Source organism: Eucalyptus grandis, chromosome 1, assembly GCF_016545825.1.
Source record: "Eucalyptus grandis isolate ANBG69807.140 chromosome 1, ASM1654582v1, whole genome shotgun sequence".
Taxonomy (NCBI): Eukaryota; Viridiplantae; Streptophyta; class Magnoliopsida; order Myrtales; family Myrtaceae; genus Eucalyptus; species Eucalyptus grandis.
Window position 1 is genome coordinate 28009546 of NC_052612.1, and position 20603 is coordinate 28030148.

Consider the following 20603-nt stretch of genomic DNA (forward strand, 5'->3'; position numbering starts at 1 on the left):
AGGGATATGTGATATTTCTATAAGTTTCTCACATGAATTGTGAGCTATCTCCATAGGTCAAGAAGGAAAATAAGTATAAGGGTTAATACCACGAAAAACTATAACCGGGTACACACATAACAAAATTATCTCAAGCTAATTTTTCAATCCTAAAAATCTCAAAAGTAGTATACTCGTGATAAATTTACTAGGAACATTATCAAAAAAGTTCTCAACTTATTGCAATTGTGCTGATTCAGTCAGAAACTTTTTTTTTTTTTGTCAATTGAGCCATAAATCTTTTATAATTATGCTAGTTCAGTCTTTTCACCAAAATTTGGCTAGCCGACGTCGATGGATAATATTTTAATATTATTATTATATTTCGAATTTCTCAATTAATTTTTTAATCTTTTTTTCCTCTCTTTTTGTTTTTTGCTCTCCTACTTCCTTCTTCCGATGACCAGCTAGAGGGGAGGGCCGATTGTTGGACTAAGAGGATTTGCCAAGCTCGACTGCGGCGAGCTCGGCCCGTCGTCGCTTGGCGAGGGCCGCCCAATTATCGTCGAGGCAAGCCCTTGCCTAGATCTGGTGAGGGCTTGCCTTGGTGAGGGCTTGCCTTGCTAGTGGCTGGGCGAGGGCGAGCCTCGCCAGTGGTTGGGCAAGCTTTACCTCCTCCAGCGATGGCGAGCTTGTCAATCCACTAGGCTCACCCTCATTGGATTTGGACGAGGGCGAGCTTGCCAGCGATCCACTGGCAAGGTTTGCCCTCGCCCCGCTAGTGGCTAGGCAGCCCTCTCCCCCACGACGGCGGGGTGAGCCCTTGTTGGGACGGGAAGGCAAGCTCGCCCTTAGTCTAGCCTGGTCGGCAATCTTAGTCCAGTGATTGGCCCTCCTCCCTGGCCGATTGTCAGAAGAAAGAGGGAGGAGAGGGAAAAAAAGGGAAAAAAAAGAAAAGATCTAAAAATTCTAAAAATAGAATAATAGTAAAAAATTGTTCACCAGCACTAGCCGGTCAAATTTGATTGGAATGACTAAATCGGCATAATTGCAAAAAGTTTAAGACTTAATTGATAAAAAAAATAAGTTTAGGACTAAATCGGCTTTAAGACTTTTCTGGTAAACATCTCTAAATTTACCTATCATTAGTTTTCGTTAAATTTCACTATCAAATTATTGAGTTAGATAATATGTGATAGTTAACAGATATATCAATTTAGGGTTTTACTCACTATTTATCATAGATGTACTAATTTTATAATTTTTCGTGATATCAATGCAATTTAATGAAGGGTATACTTATTATAAATGTATAAGTTTTGGATTTTTGATGGTGAAAAAATTAGTCTAGAGTAAATTTGTCACAGATTACTTGTTTGAGGTTTTTCGTAATCAAAAAATTAGTGTGGGGTAAATTTATCATATATGTACCAATTTGAGGTTTTTTGTGATTAAAAAAGTAACTTGGGGTGCATTTTTTTTTATTATAAATATACTACATTGGGGTTTTAGTAGTAAAAAAATTAGTTTAAGACAAATTTGTCACATGTAGTAGTTTGGGGTTTTTTTGTGATATTAACCCTAAATAACCCATCGGTGGGCAGCGCAGCTAGTTGGGCTCTACTACCTCATCGCCAAGGGAATAAGTTTGAATTTTTGCGTTGTCAACACGTTTTAAGTGGGGGGCCATGGTGGTGGGGCTTTCCTCTCTCGGGTATTGACACTTGGTCCAAGATGCACCGCGCGCACTCTACGGGCTGTGGGCTGCCTAGCGTAAGCCTGGCGAGCTTGACGGATCCTGGGCATAGAAAAAAAAACCCTAAATATAACTAATAAATATGTAGAGAGGGACATATATTAAACTACTACTGTCGTACTATGGGTTGCATGGATTTTTTTCCCTGACAAATATGTACTAATTGAAAAGTTATTGATAGGCTTATCAAGGGTTTGATATCATGAAAAGTTCCAAATTGATATACTTATGATAAACTTATTATAAACTAATTTCTTTTACCAACAAAACCCAAAATTGTATAGTTATAATAAATTCACCCAAAACTAATTTTTTGACTTTTAAAAATCCCAAACCAATACATTTATAACAAATTTATCCTCTGTTATTTTTCATTAAATTGGATTAATATTACGAAAAATCACAAACTCGTACACCTATAATAATGGAGGGAATAACCCAAACCGATACACTCGTCAATTGCCACGTGTAATTCAATTCAGCAATTTGACAGTAAAATTTTAATGGGAACTAATGAAGGGTAAATTGTCGTAGGTGTACTGATTTGGAGTTTTTTATGATTTAAAAAATTGGTTTGGATTAAATTTGTTACATTTGATCGCTTGAGGTTTTTTGTAATATTAACCCACTTATCAATTGGGAAAACTTTTTAGTCTAATTTTTTTTTGGAAAATCGAATATTCTTTTTGCTCTTGCATCGTGGATATCGGTTTTGTGGCCAGGGCTCTTCCCACATCTATCTTCATGTAATCTTCAGACTTGGCGTAATGATTGTAGTAATGCGGTTACATTTTAATAACTCTTTCTTCCATACTTTGAAAATGAGTGTGACAACTAAATGTTATTAACAATTTAACGAATATCGATCAACATATTTTATTTGTCGAACTCTTTTCTTTGGCCGCAGCTCTTATCTGATCAAGTAAAGGGTCTCCAGTAATACTAAAGAAATAACACAACGAATATAAAATAGAAGGCTATTATATTAAGGATCTCTCGTTCTCCAAGGCGACATGCATTTTTATTTTTATTTTTTGGTTTACATAAGTTAGGTCGCTCCTATGGAACTGTTGTTGATTGCATGAAGCCAAAATTGGCCGTTCGGTGAATAGATTAAGATTATAGTGTTAGCAATAGGGGTGAGCACGGTTCCCGGGTAGAACCGGGAACCGGAGAACCGCACCGGAGGGTCCGGTTCGGTTCCCGGTTCCTAAGAGGCCGGTTCCGGTTCCGGTTCCCAGGAAAAGGGAACCGGGAACCGGGAACCGGAACCGGAACCGGAACCGGAACCGGCCAAAATTCAAAAAAAAAAACTATTTCCCCTACGTTTCTTCCCCCTTCCCCTTTCTTTTTCCCTCTCTCTCTCTCTTTCTTTTCCCCCTTTTTCCTGCTCCCGTCACTTCCTGCCCCCACCTTTTTCTTTTCTTCTCTCTCCTCTTTCCCCTCTCTCGGCCGAAACCCACCCCTTCTTCTCCCCTTCTTCTTCTTCTTCGCCGCCCCTCGCCGCTTCACCCCTTCTTCTTCTCCTCTTCTTCTTCTTCTTCTTCGCCGCCCCTCGCCGCTTCACCCACCACCACATCGCCGCCCCACGCCCTACTCACCACCATCTCTTGGCCACTGAACCACCACCACCCACCGCTCGTCCGACGAACCGTCTCGCCGTTGAGCCCGACAAGCTATCGCGCCGCCCCTCGCCGCCGTGAGTCGCCGCCGCCGTCCCCAAGCCACCGTCACCACCTCTTGCCGCCGCTCGCTCGGCCGTTCGGGCCGTCGTTGCTCCGAACCGCCACCGCTAGAACCGAGCTCTTCCCCCCTTAGCCGTGGGTTGAGCCGCGACTGCCGCCGTCTTCGCCGCGCCGTCCGTGCCACCGTTGGTGCCGTGAGACTCTTGTCTTCGTCGCCGGACCTCCCTCGACACCGCCGCTGGATGCGTCACCCCTCGCTCGCCTCACCGCTCAGCCGCTTGCCGTCGACACCGCTCGTCCCCCAGGTGGAGGCTACTCGCTCGCCAGCCCCCCGACGCAGCTTGCTACTCGCCCAGCCGCCCAATCAACCTTAACTCCACACCCCTTCGCCTCCGCCCCAACGAAGCTGCTCTGCTACGGGCTGCGATCGGCGGCGAAGCTGAAGGAGGAGAAGCAAGAGGCGGCGGCGGCGAGCTCTTCTTCGTCTCGGAGGTTGGTTTTGCCTCGACCTCCTCTCCTTTGCCTGTTCGCGGCTTTGACGGTTTTTCTGTTCCTCAGCCGGTAGTTTAGGGTTTCCGTGTGTACGTGTGAGTGAGTGATTTTCGAGAATCGGACTGAGTCGAGCACGCGTTCGTCACGTGCGAAGATCAAGCTATCGTTTGCTTTTGCTTATTTCGATTAGGATGTACAATTTGTGTCGGTTTGTGCAAGGGCATAGAGAATTTGATCTTTGTGTTACCTCATTTGTGAATGGAGTGCTGGATGTGTATGTCATGGCGTGTTCTGGAATTGCTCCTGTGCATGTCGCACCCCCACTATGAATTTAGTTGTTTATGGTGTGTTCTGGAATTGCTCCTCTTTATTGACAGGTATTGAAAATGGAGGGCCCGAAAATGAAAAAAAAAAAAAAAAAGAACCTGTGGAACCTGGAACCGACCCTGGAACCTGTGACAGGGTAGGTTCCAGGTTCTTGATTCTGACGGGTAGGTTCCGTTTCCAAAATTGAGGAACTTCGCTGGGGTAGGTTCCAGGTTCCTGACGGAACCGAACCGGAACCGGAACCGCTCACCCCTAGTTAGCAAGCCCAAAAAGACTAGCCTCTTATCGCTTCTTTGCTAAATATTTTGTTTCTAGTAATAATTTCTGCCTATAAATGATTTTTTTTTTTAATTTTGTTCTCTCGGACGAGATTCGAACATTTGAAAGCGTTTGGCAACTGTTTAAAATTTTTATTCCTAGTATATAAATGCATTTGATAAGATCTCAATTTTTTTTTTTTTTGTGAATAAGAATTTTTAAAATTTTTAAATAATTTTATTATATATTTTTTCTTTTTCCTTTTTCCTTCTCCTCTTCTTCTTCCTCTAGCTAGTCAACGGAGCCTCCTTAGGCCACTGGCAAGGCTCAATCTTGCCCAGCCAGTGCGAGGTTGGCCTTGCAAGATCTAGGCTAGGCTCGGCCTTGCCCAAGCACCTCAAGGCTTGGCCTCGCTGGGCTAGGGTGAGGCTCCAACGAGCTTGCTAGGTCCTCACCCTGGCTTAGCGAGGCTTTGATGAGCTCATCAGGATCTTGCCTAGTTGGTCACCTGCCATTGCCATAACCAGCAATTGGCTAGAGGAAGAAGAAAAAGAAAATGAAAAGAAGAAAAGAAAAGAGAAAAAAAGAAAGAAAAGAAAATGACTTGATTTTGGAGTTGATCCTGAGAACAAAGAATTAATTTGTTTTCTAATTCTTAATTCTATTTCAAATCTATTCTTAGGAACAAATTTGTTTCGAGAACAAAAAAGTTATCAAATGGATTTTTGTTCCTTTTTTGCTACGGGAAACGAAAGAATATAATCAAGCATTATTTGGCATGTTATCAAATAGGTCATCAGTGTCAAAGCAAAAAGAATTAGGTTATACTTGTTGACTACATATGAGCCAAATATTGCTCTTTACCAAAAAAAGAAAAAAGAAAAAAGAAAACTCTTTTGTTGCTACCTATTATAGGCTTGCTCAACACGGCTGTCACTTCTCTTTCCTTAAAATTTAAAGGAAAATGACACTAATAACCCTTAAATTTTGACCTAACATATCATGTCATTTTTTTATCTTTTAATTTGTTTGACTATGGTCCTCGAATTATTTTTAAATGTTCAATGTAGTCTATAAACTTTCAATTCATTCAATCTAATCCCTAAAATTTCCACAACAAGCTCAAATCAGTCCCTTATACTATTCACAAACTTTCATAATTACACTGTTGCCCAAATCTTGGAATATCGTTTCATTTCAATCTATTTCCTAAATCAACAGAAATTATACTATGTTCTATTACCAATTTTATTTTATTTTTTAAAAAATACTAGAATTGATCTAGGGTTGACATGTAATATAGATTTGGGTCAAAGGTATCAACTTGAGATTTTTTGTGAGACAAAAATTACCATGAGGTAAATGAGTCATGGGGATATAGGTTAAGAATTTTGGTGAGATGAAAATTAGTTTAGGATAAAAGTATCATGATTACTAGTTTAGGATTTTTAGTAGTCTTAACCCTTCCTAAAATAGCACGACTATCAACTCAATATAATTCTAATGCGGCCTACTTTTGCTATTATAGAGATCGTAAGCTAATATACGTAAATGGACATCTCATAATACTTATAAAGACTAAAAAAAAGCAATACAGATATTGATTTAGGAAATGGACCGAAACGAAAAAAATATTCTAGCATTTGGATAAAAGTGTAAGTGTAATACTTGTGAATAAGTACCAAAGAACTGATTTGATTCTGTTATTGAGTCCAAGGAATAGATTAAACCAATTGAAAGTCTAGTGACTAGATCGAACATTTAAGAATAGTTTAAGAATTATATTGAACAAATTGAAAATTCAAGAATGACGTTGCACATTAGATTAAAGTTCAAGGATTGATAATGTCATTTTTCCCTAATTTAAATCACGACTTAGTTACATCAAATCAACAATATGCGTTGCAATCACGCTTGAACTTTATGCAAATTTGGTTTTCTTTGTCCCGAGTAGCTAGGTTACTTGATTTAGTGAGTGCCTAGTCATTTGCTCCAAACATTTTCTTATATCTTGTATATATGAACTGGTCAATTCGATCAATCACTATCAATACGAGTAAACTGTATCATCCACTAGTATAACATAACGTTGACTGGCAAAGTCACTGTATGAGAGAGATATATCATTGAAATACAAGATCTACTTCATCTAGATCAACCTTGATCGTTCGGTCAATCCAATCTCAGTAATCTGTAGTATCTTGCTGAGTACTCATTCCCTCAGTTTGCACTCATCATCATGCTGTGCTATATCGGTAGCTGTGCTATTTATGCTTATGGTGTTTGATTCCATCAAAACGTCTGACCGACTAGTTTGACATCTCAGTAGCTAGAGTCTGAACAGCTGCAACTGAAGGGGCTAAAACTTTCCCACTAAAAACTTATACGAATTTACTTAAGGGAGGGGTCATTTGGTTCATGCGCAGGAAAAAGGATTTCACAAGAGATTGCTGATATTGAAAACGATACTGGGTTTAAGTCGAGAGTTCCAGCCCAGAATTACCCTGAAACACCAGGTTCCCTACGCTTCTGAGAGATTGCATTTTTCCTTTTCCTGTTCTGTGCAGTCCCAGCATTCTCGTGTTTCGGTTTCTTCATCAAATCATCTTCTTGAATATTTTTGATATCGTTTGAGGTTGGATCTTACTAATTACAGGGTTGGCAATCGCAGATTTCTGGACATCGTGTGAGAGAGCTGACGCAGTACGACAAAGCATGATGATTTTGTACATTGACTACCGAACCAGAAAAGTCAAATAAACACAACAGTGGGCCACCACATTTTTCATATGTATCTGTGGCTAGCACTAACCTAGTATGATCCCAAATCCCCATCCACCAATATGGCAGAATTCAGCCCCGCTCGATAGGAGCAAATGACGGCAGACAACTAGTATAGTCACTCTGATCTGGCCAAATGTGTTAGCTGGGATCAAGTGTCCTTACTGGCAGCTACACTAAATGAAAAGTTTTCCCTTACTCTTTACATTTTCCTCCTTTTTAGGGAAGTTTTACCTTTCTTCTGTCAACATAATGACTTGGGAAACTCTTCTTTGACCCTAAAGACCTATATACACTGCACACTTGGTTATACATAGCATTCTCAAGCACGATTTTTCTTAATCCACAGGCACAACTGATCTGTCACATGATAGAGCAAGCATTAGGGTTCTCATCACTGAAAATGTCAGGGGTGTATGAGTGATTGAATTGCTGATATGAAGCACCATGATTTATGTAACCTCGGTAAGCTTCCATGCCGTAATTCTGATCATGGAGTTCTCCATCATTCCACTGTGTGATAGGATGAGGTAGTGTCCGGTGGCTATCTCTTTGGTTCACATTCTTGGTGAGAGGAATTTGTTCTTCTTTCTTGCCATGATCTCCATCACCAGCAAGACCACCCATATTAACCTTGTCTTTAATCTCTTTACCAGTTCCTTTTCTTGTGGGAACTACTTCAACATTCCTCTTGATCTTGTCTTCTAGGTAAGATATGAGTTCTTTCATGTCCACTACCCCTGTCACTGATACTTGATCCTTGCTTGCATCTATAGCCAGCGATTCAACTCCTGCCATTCGCAATAAAAACTCGTCATATAGTGAACATTAGTAATGTCTGCAGAAAATGGTTAGTGGCATGATAAGAGAGAGGCCACAGGCTACTGAGTTCTAGCACTAGAAAATTAATAGAGTAGATGCACTATGTTCATCATAAAATTTCTCTGTTTGTCGTCTTTTAACATTTCATTTGTTTTTATGCTTGTAGGGTACCTTAAATCTGACATTTGTATCAATATTTTGATCAATATGAATGATGAATCACACAATATTGACCCATTTGATAAGAAGTCATGTTGGTTGATGAATAATTGAGTCAAGAATGAAAAAGTCCCTTACCTACTTGGGAGAAGTAGAAGTCTTCAAGAATCATATGATGATTATCTATTGGTTTTTCAACATACACAAATCATTTATATATATGTTTTACTCACATAACCTAATTATCTGACATTGTTTCCTTCTAGATTTCTTGGCAGTAACCTGGGACAATCATGTGCATATGGTCAGTTCAGTAAAATTAGCCCCAAATGTCGAGCATTGACTGAAGATTGTTTATCTTACCTTTGTACTTTAAAATGCACCTTTGTATTTTCCGTATACAGCCATCACAATGCAGTCTGGTCCTGAGCACCAGGGTGCTTGATCTCTGGAGCCATCCACCCATGCACAGTTAAACTTTTCCCATTCACTAAATAGTAACAATGATAATAGCAGTACTTTTCTCATGAGAAAATTCATAGAATCTCTGAAAATAAGTAGAAGAGTGACAATGATCAAACTAGTCCTTAAAAAGGCTATGTTTGATTTCATCTGCCCGTAAGAATATTACCTCTGTCTCATTCTTCTTCTGATTGTAAGGGCTCTCTTTTGCATACAATATTGCGTTGCTGCCACCCTGGGGAGAGGAGACCACATACGTGTTAGTCTTTTCGTGCCCCTTGCATTCTTTTAAGTTCCTTTTGTCTCCTGCGATGACTGGTGATTTTCTTGGAATACTGTTGACGTAGATGTCCCTGGTGCCTGGTGGAAGCTCAAAGAAATTTGGTGAGTTTTGGTTTTTCATTGAAAGATATAGGCTACTATACAATATTCACCATATGTTTGTGCAATTCCTTTCCTGTTAATTCCTACCATGGTTGCTTTTTAGCTGGGCAGGAGAGATTAGCTGGTCACATTTCTCGCTTTTGTGCTCTTGCTGCTCCTGAACCCTCTCTTTTAACTTTACTGGGTCCCATTCCAAAGCCTTAACTCTTGCTGTTTTCTCCGCAACATTTTCGACCTCAACATCTTTTGTGCCTGATGAACAGAGCCAAGAAAGAGGAGGAAAGTCGGTATGTGATCTTGAGAGTCCATGTTTTCATGGGAATTGCAAAATGGGTCATGTCATGAAAATATGGGTATTGTTTGGTGGGAGTTATAGTCTTCACTTGGCTGAAACAAACAGCTTTTTCTAAAGAACTTCAGTCCAAGACTTCAGTTGTAGCCTCGACTTAGTGGTACTATGGATTCTTGCAATTGTTATTATTGTGACTTCCATTAAAAAAAAATTAACATATTCACTCATATACGTCATACTTTGTAGTATAATATGGGCTTATTAATTGTAGTTTCACTTAAATCCGAAAACAGTTCAACTCAAAAGCTTTTCTGGGGGACAGTTTGGAGGAGCAACTTCTCTGCTTTGGCCTTTATAGGTTCAAGACTGGACATTTTTTTATAATATTAACTTGGAGCTACTACCTTTCTAGATAACTGAGGATTCAGTACACCAAAAGAAAGAAAGAGCAGAAAAACTTAGGCAGTTCCTTGTAATTGTTATCATGGCTGCTTTTAGGCTGGGGGAGGGGAGAGTTGCTGGTCATACTTCTTATGCTTTTTTTCTGGGTCCTCTCTTCTGCTTTTTCTTTGTACATAGTCCCAACAACTGCTGATTTCTTGGAGATATCGTCAACATTCAAGTCCTTGGTACCCGGTGGCTCAAGTCTGAGAGCAGCCATAAAATAAGGTCTTAAGACTTCGGTTTGAGAGTTGGGTTTACATGGGACTTCCACCTCAACTAATGAATGTTTTAGAAGACCTCGCATAGCTTGTATTTTACTCTTTTGGCCAATGAGTTTGTCCGCTAAATTCTTGTTTCTTCAGTGTAAATTAGGCCCTAAGCAGGTTCTTTGTCATTCTCAGAAGAACAAGATGACAAAATATATGCACAGGAATAGTTTTCTTTTGTCTTGCACATATATTGTAGGCAGTCTTCTTTTCTTGCTATTACACTCATCCGGGTCTTCTCGCAGTAAGACTTTTTAGCTTATGGACTGACCTCTTTTTAAGTAAGTCTTTAATAAAATTGTGGATGTTTGCAACGGTGTTTGTGAGTGTTTCTCCAAGGCGGAGTGGATGTTTGCAACGGTGTTTGAGTGTTTCTCTTCAATAGCTTTAGCCTTTTTAGGGTGCCTTTTTTGGCTCTTTGAAGATACTACATCTCTAAAAAGCAAAAGATTTTGGAGTTCCAGAAGGAACTCAGAAGCCACGCACCTGCGCTCCAGGAAGCACCTGCGTGCTTTTGGAGCTTTTGGGCTGCGGTTGGTTTCAGACCGCCAAATTACAAACGCTCACCCTTCATTGTAAATGTTTTCTATGTTAAGAGACAGCAGAATTATAACACCAGAGGCTAGAAGAAACTACAACAGTCCCAGGTAATCTCTTAAAGAGCTAGGTACTATCATTTAGAAGAGAACTTATCTTTTATGTTTTTGTTTTGTTTTTTGTTTTTTTTTTTTTTTTTGGGGGGGGGCACTTGCTAATAAAGGAGAGGGGCTGATAATATTTACATGATTTATGTACTTTCGCAAGATTAGATATAGTTGCTGAATATGTGCATGGCTATCGTAGAATCTAAAGCAGCGGGACGATGAGACTGTCGAGATCAAGGAAACTAACTGACTCAGCAGATTAGCAGCAGACATTTTTGTGGCGAAAAATAATTTTACCTTCGTTTCTGGTAGCAACCTTCTCCACTTTGCTAACCTCCCCACCTCTATCTCTCGAAAAGATCTGGAATTTCTTTCTTTTCTTTTTGGCGCTTGAGCTGGCGGCATTCCCTTTCCGAGTTTCACATATTAGCTGCTGCCAAGGCAAGAAGGAAAGTATATCCGAAGATCAAAAGATGGTTTCTCGTAATAGTAAATGAAGAGATCTGCCTTCATATGCACATGTTCACCTTATTTGATGGAATCTAGCTTAGTTGCCTAGTTTTTACTGAATTCCCAACGAATATGAGAGCAAAAGCAGAAAAAACTTTACCTCATCTGCTCGTGCGTTGCTGGTGCCGACAAGAGCACTCTCATCCACGTCAAAGCAAAACTCTTTGTAACGTATGACCATGTATATACACTACAAAATCAAGCAACGTCTATGATATTACCATCGATAAAATGGAAAGTACGTTGCCAGGCATGAAGTTCGGCGACAATAAGAGGAAAGGAAGAAAACTAAAAGAAGAAACGGAAGAGTTTGAGACGGGAAGATTTTGCTATTCACCAGATGAGCCTCGCAAGAGAGGAGGAGATGGCAGGGATCGGCCTATGCTGGGAGCTTCGCGAGAGTAATTTTACGTTGTTCGTGAGTTTCTTCTTCGTCAAGAATACGCAAAGATGGGTTGAGATAAGGAGACTCTAGGATGTTTGTTTTATAGTGTTGTGGTGGGCGAAGACCTTTTGGAGAAGAGGCAAAGAACGACACGACAAGGAGGTAAGTTTCTGGGCACGAATCAAGAAACACCTCGCCCAACCCCACCGCCCTTTGAAACCGATGATATGCATAGGAAAAACGGTGGAATCATATAGAATGATGTTAGGATACTGAGGTTAGCAATGCTAGATTTTTTTTCAAAATAATGTGGCAAGCAGTAGGTACTAACTAATGTAACAATTCATGTGTACCTCCATTTACATTTATATTTTTATGTCGCCTGCTCGATCTGAAGTCATCTTTAATAAGACGGAAGAAATTCCACCAACGGCGCCGGAACTTGATAAGCGAAATTTCTCTCTCAAGAGTAGTAGTAACTTTCAATGTCTCCACAGTAACTGATGTTTTTTTACGTAGACTTCTCAAGTCAATCACGTAGCTTTGATTGGGTCTTATATCTTCACCCTAAAGAAATCGTTTGGTTGGTGTAGTGAACAGTGGATTGCTACTTAGAATAAATGATGCGGGCCAGTTGTCGGAAAAATGCTGACCAGGTCCGAGTTCCGTAGAGCATAATTGCGTAGAATGTTCTTGACAATTTCTCTTAATCAAGATATGAAAAGAAATTTAGTAGTTGGGGTTTGTATAATTTTATGTTCATTCTTGGAAGCCGAGTTTAGAGGTAAGTTACACCGCCCATTTAAATAAATTCGTCAATCAACGCCCTTATCTCACTTTTGGGACTAAGACGATACATCTATCATAATATCGATCAATACCTAGTCAAATAGGGGTTTATATATTGGTTAGGATAAAAACTTTTCAATCTAATTCTTAAATCAAATTTTATTTTTCTCTTGTATCATGAATTTTGATTTAGCCAAGCTTCTTCCCACATCTATCTTAAATATAATCTTCACAATTAGACAGAGTAATTGTAGTGATGTGGTTAAATATTATATAAAGCTTAGTTCCATACTTTGAAAGTGAATATGATAAGATTGTCCAAATAATTTTAAACCTATTAATTTGTCAATTAAACTCTAAATATTTTCACGTTTTACTAATTGAATCTATCTGATCAATTTTATTATTATTTTTCCTTCCAAGCATGGCTAGGGTTGCTGGCTTACCCTTACTAGTCATAGGCGAGGGCTGGCCAACTCTCGCCAGCTGTGAAGCCCTTATTAGGAAAATTGCTTCAAATTGTGTAGAATTGGAATCAAGCTTTGAGGCGTAATAACACTCTTTTTAAGGAATTATTTACCCACCAACGTTGTTAATGATTGTTGGCAAAAATCTTCTAAGATACAACAAAATCTCAATTGAGAATACCATATAGTGATTTTAGTGTATCTCTAGGAACTCTAAAAGGAAAACAATTGAAAAATGGCTGTATTTTTTTTTTTTTGAAAAGAAAAAATTGACAAGTCTTAAAAATTATTGATACCCAAAAACTCACGTACTTATCTTCAGCTTTTTCCTTTTTTTTCACAGAAGCAATCTTTTAGAAAATGTTGCAAAATGAATAAGTATGTTTTCAAAAACATGTTGAAAAACATATATTAAAAATTCGGAATAAAATAATAATAATTTTTTTTCTTTTTGATTTCGAAGATCATAACTTCAGAATATACCAATTGAACAAATACAATCTTTGAAAGGTTGTGATGTGACTAATAAAGATTAGAAAAATAACTGCACGAAACAAAAATAATAATAATAATCAAAGGACTAGTGCCGCATACGGTATTATGGAATCTTACCCACAATATATTATCTTAATTTGAACAAGCTAGAATACACCCACATTTATATATTGGCTCACATTCTTCCAACTTTTCTATGTGGGATAAGGAAATATGTTATTTTTATTGTTTTACAAATAAACAACGCACAACCTTCATCCAAATTGTGAAGCCCTCGCTAGTCGCGGGAGAGAGTTGTGGCTCTCTCCATATCTAAGCGAGGGCTAGGACCCTCGTCCTTGACTAGTGAAGGCTTTATGGCCCTCGCCTATTAGCCGACGAGTGTTAATGGAACTTTCCTATGGTTGACGAGGGTCAACTAACCCTCGTTAGACTTGATAGATAAAAAAGGCAAAGAAAAGAACAAAAAATTGTACACAAATTTTTCATGTGAGCGATTGTCCTATGTGGCTCACCACCGTCCATGTTAGTGAATTTTGGTGAAAATTTGACAAAATTAAAAGGTTTATGATTGAATTGACAAAATTGTAATAAATTTATGACTTTTTAGACAATGTTCCTATAACCTAAACATAAGTAACAATTTTATTAAGATGAATTATTGAATGAGACACAATGAATACAGAATACAAATTTCCAATAATATATATAGATGATACAAGTGTCAAAATTAAGGAAGAACCCTCTCATTCTTCGAGACAATGTCTATAATAGCAAGCCAATAAAAGATTGCTTTGCTAAGGGTTCGTTTATTTCGCGAAAAATGTTGTGCTTTTGGAAAATATTTTCTAGAAAGTCATTTTTCAGTAAAATGTAATTGTTTTATGATATTCGGGTAAAATCTGAAAATGAAGTAGAAAATATTTTCCGTTATTTGATAAAGAAAATCTTTTCCTTTATACACTCTTTTTCAATAATTTTATTATCACTTATATTTTTAAAATCGTTTTTCATTATTTTTTATTTTTAAATAATCAATGAAACCCTAAAAACCTCAAGATCGACCTCAAAACCAGCACCAGATTTTCAACTTCGAAGGGACGACCGAAGATAGTAAGTCACCATCTCCTGCTGCTTCTTAAGATTGCCTTCTGCCATTAGAAAAACCCGATTTAAACGCTTGAGGATTATCGCATGAATTGGTGGTGATCACTATATCAAGGCTCGTTGGCCTCAAGCTTGATGGTTGTGCTCGCCAATTTAGTAAGCAGCAAGTTTGAGCTCACCGCGAGCTCAAGGCTTGCCTGTGGCCGGTTGCCGGCCGTTGCGGTGGTTGGCGATCGGCCAAGAAAGAAGAAGAGGAGGAAAACAAAGAAAAGAAAAAGAGAAAAGAAACATAAAAAATAAAAAATAACTCGAATTTTTAAGAAATAAACAAAATAAAAAATAAAAAGGAAAAAGAAATAAAGTAGGGCTTGTAGAGGTGTAAGATAAGAGAGAGCTAAGTGAGGAAAATATTTTTCATTTTTCAAAAAATGAAAAATATTTTTCCCTATTTTAAAAGGCTTTTTTTCTCTCATGAAAAAGATAATTCATTTTTTGTAAAACGAATGTCAGAAAATTTGGAAAATATTTTACTGGAAATTATTTTCCGTGAAATAAATAGATCCTAAGTGAAATAGCTACACATTTGTTGACTTCATATGAGCTAAATATTGGTTTCAAAAAATAAAAAATAAATAAGATGTCGATTTTGCTGCTCTGTAGAATAGGCTCGTTCAACACGGTTGTCACTTTCTTTTACCTCATAATTTTGGCAATGACCTTTTATGACCTTAGTTACATCTAGTGCTGGGAAGAAGATCTTTCGCGACTGTCTCATTTCCTAAAATATGTTGAAACGTTGACGAAGACAATGCGTCGTAATCAAATCATGCATGCCAGTACATATTTTCCTGGGCAACTAGTATATTCTATTATTACGTTTTGTCATGATTGGTGGGGCTGTTGACTGGTTCTTGTCAAAAAAGTGGGCTGAACTAGAAGGCAACCTTTACGCAAATTTGGATTCCTTTGTCTTAAAGTACCAACTCATTACAAGTAAACAGTCCCATCCAAGCGTATAGAGTGATCTTGACAGGCAAAGTTGCTATTTGAGAAAGATACTATCATTGAAACACAACATCTGCTTCATCTTGATCAATTCCTGGATCATTCAGTCAATCCTATCTCAGGAATCTGTAGAATCTTGCAGAAGTTATAACAAGAGACAGATGGACGTAATTTGGTTACTCATTCCGTCAGTTTACGCTTACCACAGAATACTGAGGACACTCAGTAACTTTGGAGATGAGCTTGGTGTGAGGAGTCTTATTGGACACAAAACTGAAAACACAGAAAATAATGTCTATTTTCAGATCTTGCATTCAATCGAAGTTGCAGTATTATGGAGCCATTGAAATCTTAATGCATTGAAACCAAACCGGAGAAATTCACGAGTTTGCATCTTTCTGTTACTGCCAAACTTCCACTTCATATGCATCTCTTCTTCCCAAGAAAGAAAGTTCTGATATAAGCAGAACTGAATTGAAGAATGCGGAAGATTCCTGAATATGCTGAAAGAAAGGGTAGGTCTTCTTGCTTCGTTCAATGAGACTGGCATTGTCGATATTGGAATCGCATTGCATTGTGACATCTGTTGCATACTTTCTAATGGACCAAATGAATACAAAAGAGGAATAGGGAAAGTAGAAAAGAATCGTTTTAAGGCACCAAAAGGTGCAATCTGTGCCCAGAACCCATCTACATAAAGATCTCGGTTCATATAAAGAGTGAAGAACAAGCTACAGAACATATAATTTCCACACTTGCAAAACAGAACAATCAAATACCAACAACCAAAATTGTTTAAAGACCTGTAATTCCGAAAAAGCCACATCTCTCTTCTGCTGTTATTTCTCAAGTATCAAGTGCCTTCCACAAGAAGTAGACCCCATCATGCAACTTCAATGCAAAACATCCCTGTGCACCAAATCCGTTCCAATCTTTTACATTCTTTCCCCTTTTCACATAAAAATGCACAATGTCTTCATGAATAATCTCTCTGTTTCCTCACTCTTTATTGACCCACATATACCTTACGCTTTGGATCTTCATAATATCTATCAAACACCCAAGATCATAGCCTTCACATGATTGCGCATGAATGGGGGTTTTCATCACTGAACATGTTAGTCCAACAATCGCTAGAACAAGGTTGTTGATTTTTAGTTTGCCTATCAGCTTCCCCAACGTGAGATACATAGCCATGTCCCTTGGCCTCTTTGACCTTGTCTTCAACTTTTTGCTTGATCCGTATTTCCTTAGCTTCCTTCCTAACTTCCCTTTTGATCTTTACATCCTTGTTCCTACCATCTTCACGAGCAGCTGCAGGCCCTTTAAGAGTCTCTGTTTTAGTTACCTCTACTTCTTTATTGTCACCAGTAACATCTTCATTTGGAGCAAAAACAATCTCCACTCTTAGTTTCAGCATCTTTTCCAGATAGGCTACATGTTCTTTCACGTTAGTTGCATCAGCCACGATCACCAGATCCTTACTTTTGTTGAATTTGACTAATTCAACTCCTGCAAAATGCGATTTCTCTTAATTTGTAGCTTCAGGAAAAGAAAAACAGATACACCAATGTAATATTACCCCACTAATATGTATATCTCCATTCTTAACACTCCTCGAGCAATCAAGACAATACTATCCGAACAGGTATGTCTCCACGTGCTGATCAGCTAACTGCTTTTATGACTTCTTCTGTGCATTATGTATACTAAGTTGAATATAAAAGTTTTGCAGTTGAAAGCAGCCTGTAGAAATTCTCACAGATCCAGCATATTGTTGAAGTGTTCACTAAATCAAGGTATTGATAGGAGATAACATATCATCACATGCCTCAAGCAAGTACAATGACAGTAAAAAAGTAAAAACAGGGTAAACCAACAGTCTCCAGACACTAACAGAGTTTTGCTATCTAACCTTGAAGTCTCTTTATAGTTTCTAGTGTTTGCTGAATACATCCTTCAAGGCAGTATGTTCCAATCTTCAAAAGCACCATACCTGTTCCCTGGATCCAGCATATAATGGTAATCAGTTTTCTTCTCCTGACTTCTTAGAGTTCATTTACCTCTTATATCAATACACAAAATTAACCAGTAATGAACAAGTTCTATAAGGCTACTTTAATAGGCATGAGTTTATTTACGAGGCAATTTTCAGCTCTCCCTATCTGGTGAGTGAGAAGATTTACATGTCACGACAGCATTACACCTTTGTGTTTCACTCAGTGACACAAGTCATCAAACTCACCTCATTACAATTCCTATCCCTTCTCCTAGGCTGAGGAGATGTCAGCTCAGTCTTCTCAAGATTTTGCTCCTCAAGCTTCCGCACAGCTGGGTATACCTCCTTTCCCCTTGAGGCATTGTCAGTTATGTTTGTAATGTGCCTAACACCTGGTGGACCAAAACCAAATAAATCAGCAGAAAAAGAATTTTGGATTCTGGATCTTTTTGTTTTTGACCAGGAATCTTCATACTCTTCATACTCGAGTGTTTGAAGATTCCGTGCCAAATAAAAGAAACATTTTCTGTGTACTATTCAGCAATAAATTTGTGCTCATCACTCATTATCTCAACTACTATTCCATCCTCCCTATAATTTCACTCTTCACATCACCAGTCATTTACTCCATCATCTGTACAGTTAGAGCATGAAGCTTTGATTGTACTGCATCTACTCTTGGATCTCCTGGATTTTTATGTTAAGATTGGAAAATGGTGGTGATTCTAGATAGGGCAAAGGGGATAGGCAATAAGGTTGGGAAGTGAAAGTGATGTCAATGACGATAACAAAGTCCAGTTTACGTATTTCAAAATTTCGTTTTCTGCTTCCTACATTAAATCAGCCCATCATCCATTAAATCGGAGAGTAGGGAGTGCTCCATTGAACTTGAAAGACCCACTTTATGAAAGTACAACACCTTAATCTGGTGAGTGTTAACACCACCATGACCCTTGGAGTTACTGGAGTTCACAATGTAAGAAATTCAATCAACCATGAACACTAACAATATGTCAAGCGTCAAACGGATGTATAAGCCCCTGACCTGCTCCGTGTTTTTGAGTGGGATTGGCACCTTTTTCATTGTTTTGAATGGGCATCACTTCCACATCCCTCCTGAGCTTCTCTTCAAGGTAGACGACGAGTTTGTTGGTATCCATTATTCCTGTCACTTCTACTAGCTCCTTGTCTCTATGTATCTTAACCGTGCCAACTCCTGCGTAGAGATCAAATATAGGATGAGTAGCTGCAGAAGACGTTCAGCAAAGGATAAAGCGGTATGATTTGCAAAGGCAATACCATGTGCTTCCCAGAGAACATTAAAAAGAAAAAACAGTGGAGGAGGTGATCTATGCTTTTGTGTCATCAAATGGAGAATGCATGATTTTCAAACACATACGGATACAAGTGTGATCTAAGATAATTTGCCATGATCTAAGTGCTGCATCCGTTAAGACACTTACTCAACGTGAATTTTTCAAGTCATCTGATGTTGAGATTTCTGTAAAAAGACATGAAATTGATGCATAAAGAAAGGACTTATTTTAGATGTAAAAAGCGAACTAAAGAAAACTGTCAGGACTGAAGCCGGCAGAATTCTTTTTCAACGATTATGATGCAAGAATAATTTGGTAAGAGTCCAACGGATGATGTTGGACCATTTTCACTTAGAGATATTTAAGAAAATGGCGGAGACCGGATTTTGACGTTACTCACGCACGTTTCTTTCTAGATTAACCGCATTATGTGATGACTTTTGCATATTGAGAAACTGAAACCAAAGGCACTGAAATTTTCAACAATGCTTCACTGACCTTTAAATTTCTTGAAGATTTTCTTCATATTTTGGGCGCACCCATCACACTTGCAATGCATTCCAACTCTCAAATGCAGCGGACTTGAATGCTAGAGGCACCCAATAACCAATAATTAGTTAAAACCTAACTAACGAGAAATCACAAAGCTGGTTGTCAAATCAGCAGAGAGAGCAGAAACATCAGCCGAAATAGGTCACCTCTTTCTGAGTCTTTTGGTTCCCTGAGTTCTCTATCTTCTGATGTGGTTCCGTGAAGTCACTGCCATAGTTACCTTCAAGCTGAGGCAAGGAGAGTTCAGAATTCTCAGAGTCTTGCTGCCTCGACTCAGTGTTGTCATTCACCACTGGCACTACTCGCTTCGCCCTGCTGCCTCTGGTTCTTTTGCTCTTCTCAGCGGCAGGAAGCTACAAATGTTCAATAAAGACAACAAAAAATGGCATCAAGGAACGCAAAAGCTGGTCAAGAAATCATCATCAGAAACTGAACTCGGGAGCATGATCATACAACTGCAAGACTCACCTCCTCTGCTCGTTTCCCAGCAGAACTTTTGGGCAATGCCTCCTGGTTTTCTTCATCGAAGTAAAACCCTTTACAGTTGAAGACCATTTTTTTCGCTGTACGGTGCAACAATGAACGTAGCAATCCAACAAGTAAGAACAGTCGGCAAAATTTCACGTCAGATCCAAGATGAATTTTCAGCGAAATCAGGAAAACTGACGTCCATGAAGTAACAAAAGTAGAAGCTAGGGCGAACAGGGGAGGGAGAGGGAGAGAGAGAGAGAGAGAGAGAGAGAGGTTCACAGAGCTTACAAGCTTCAGGTGGTTCGCCCTGCTTGGTATGGATGTAGAAGCCTAGCCCGGTTGCCGAGGACCCGTTCACACGGAAGTTTCCTGGAAGGGCAGTTAGCTTCCAGGAAACTTGGTCTGGGCGTGAAACGAAAGCAGGCCAACTTGCTCGACGAAAGGACGAGGTAAATGCTGGCCATCATGATTCCAAGTAGAGCTTGTACACCGCGAACCGTCCACACTTCTAGACGAATCACCGGTCACGGCACCTCAACTGGATATGTTCGGGAGAGGCCCACCGACAACTGACAAACTAAAGACGGAACAGACCAACTGGACGCGTGGTGGTTTCTGTCTTCGAAATTTCACGACCCCTATGTCGGCCGGCCTCTTCGGGGCCAGTGGAGCGGAGTGGACCTCCGCAGTCATCACCCGGGACGTCTAGAAGAAAAGTAAAGACCTCGGATACCCTTCTTGCGGAAAAGTCGCGGA

The 20603-nt window shown here is 39.1% G+C and overlaps 2 protein-coding genes and 1 long non-coding RNA gene across 5 annotated transcripts; 1 reads left to right on the forward strand and 2 right to left on the reverse strand.

The window, feature by feature from the left end:
- The first annotated feature begins 3260 nt into the window (after positions 1-3260).
- LOC120290280 lies at positions 3261-10421 on the forward strand. Of its 2 annotated transcripts, XR_005548146.1 has the most exons (3): positions 3261-3912; positions 6924-7013; positions 7169-10421. It is a non-coding gene; the product is annotated as an uncharacterized LOC120290280 (long non-coding RNA). The 2 variants fall into 2 exon arrangements; XR_005548153.1 differs by lacking the exon at positions 6924-7013.
- Positions 7309-11844, reverse strand: LOC104439566 (heavy metal-associated isoprenylated plant protein 6). 2 transcript variants are annotated; one of them, XM_010052615.3, is made up of 7 exons: positions 11599-11844; positions 11362-11451; positions 11049-11184; positions 9193-9357; positions 8891-9081; positions 8623-8707; positions 7309-8069 (listed from the first exon to the last, which is right to left on the reverse strand). In XM_010052615.3, exons 2-7 carry the CDS (start codon positions 11440-11442, stop codon positions 7642-7644), a joined length of 1086 nt encoding a protein of 361 aa, XP_010050917.1. In that variant the 5' UTR covers positions 11443-11451; positions 11599-11844; the 3' UTR covers positions 7309-7641. The 2 variants fall into 2 exon arrangements, with proteins under 2 accessions (XP_010050917.1, XP_010050923.1); XM_010052621.3 differs by having other exon boundaries at positions 7310-8069; positions 11049-11181; positions 11599-11842.
- Positions 11845-16067: 4223 nt separating this feature from the next.
- LOC104439555 (heavy metal-associated isoprenylated plant protein 3) lies at positions 16068-20307 on the reverse strand. The gene is made up of 8 exons (XM_010052607.3): positions 20136-20307; positions 19845-19939; positions 19523-19729; positions 19323-19413; positions 18554-18724; positions 17755-17900; positions 17425-17512; positions 16068-17021 (listed from the first exon to the last, which is right to left on the reverse strand). Exons 2-8 carry the CDS (start codon positions 19929-19931, stop codon positions 16585-16587), a joined length of 1227 nt encoding a protein of 408 aa, XP_010050909.1. The 5' UTR covers positions 19932-19939; positions 20136-20307; the 3' UTR covers positions 16068-16584.
- Between the last annotated feature and the right edge of the window lie 296 nt (positions 20308-20603).

Bases quoted from the DNA above. Each gene is read 5' to 3' on its own strand.
- LOC104439566 (XM_010052615.3), bottom strand. From the start codon at position 11,442: ATGGTCATACGTTACAAAGAGTTTTGCTTTGACGTGGATGAGAGTGCT. The intron at 9,358-11,048 runs GTAAAATTATTT...TCTGTTCATCAG, and splicing joins GGTTGCTACCAGAAACGAAG to GCACAAAAGATGTTGAGGTC. The intron at 8,070-8,622 runs GTAAGATAAACA...TGCGAATGGCAG, and splicing joins GTGCATTTTAAAGTACAAAG to GAGTTGAATCGCTGGCTATA.
- LOC104439555 (XM_010052607.3), bottom strand. From the start codon at position 19,931: ATGGTCTTCAACTGTAAAGGGTTTTACTTCGATGAAGAAAACCAGGAG. The intron at 18,725-19,322 runs GTCAGTGAAGCA...ATCTCTACGCAG, and splicing joins AATCTTCAAGAAATTTAAAG to GAGTTGGCACGGTTAAGATA. The intron at 17,022-17,424 runs GTTAGATAGCAA...CGCATTTTGCAG, and splicing joins AACTATAAAGAGACTTCAAG to GAGTTGAATTAGTCAAATTC.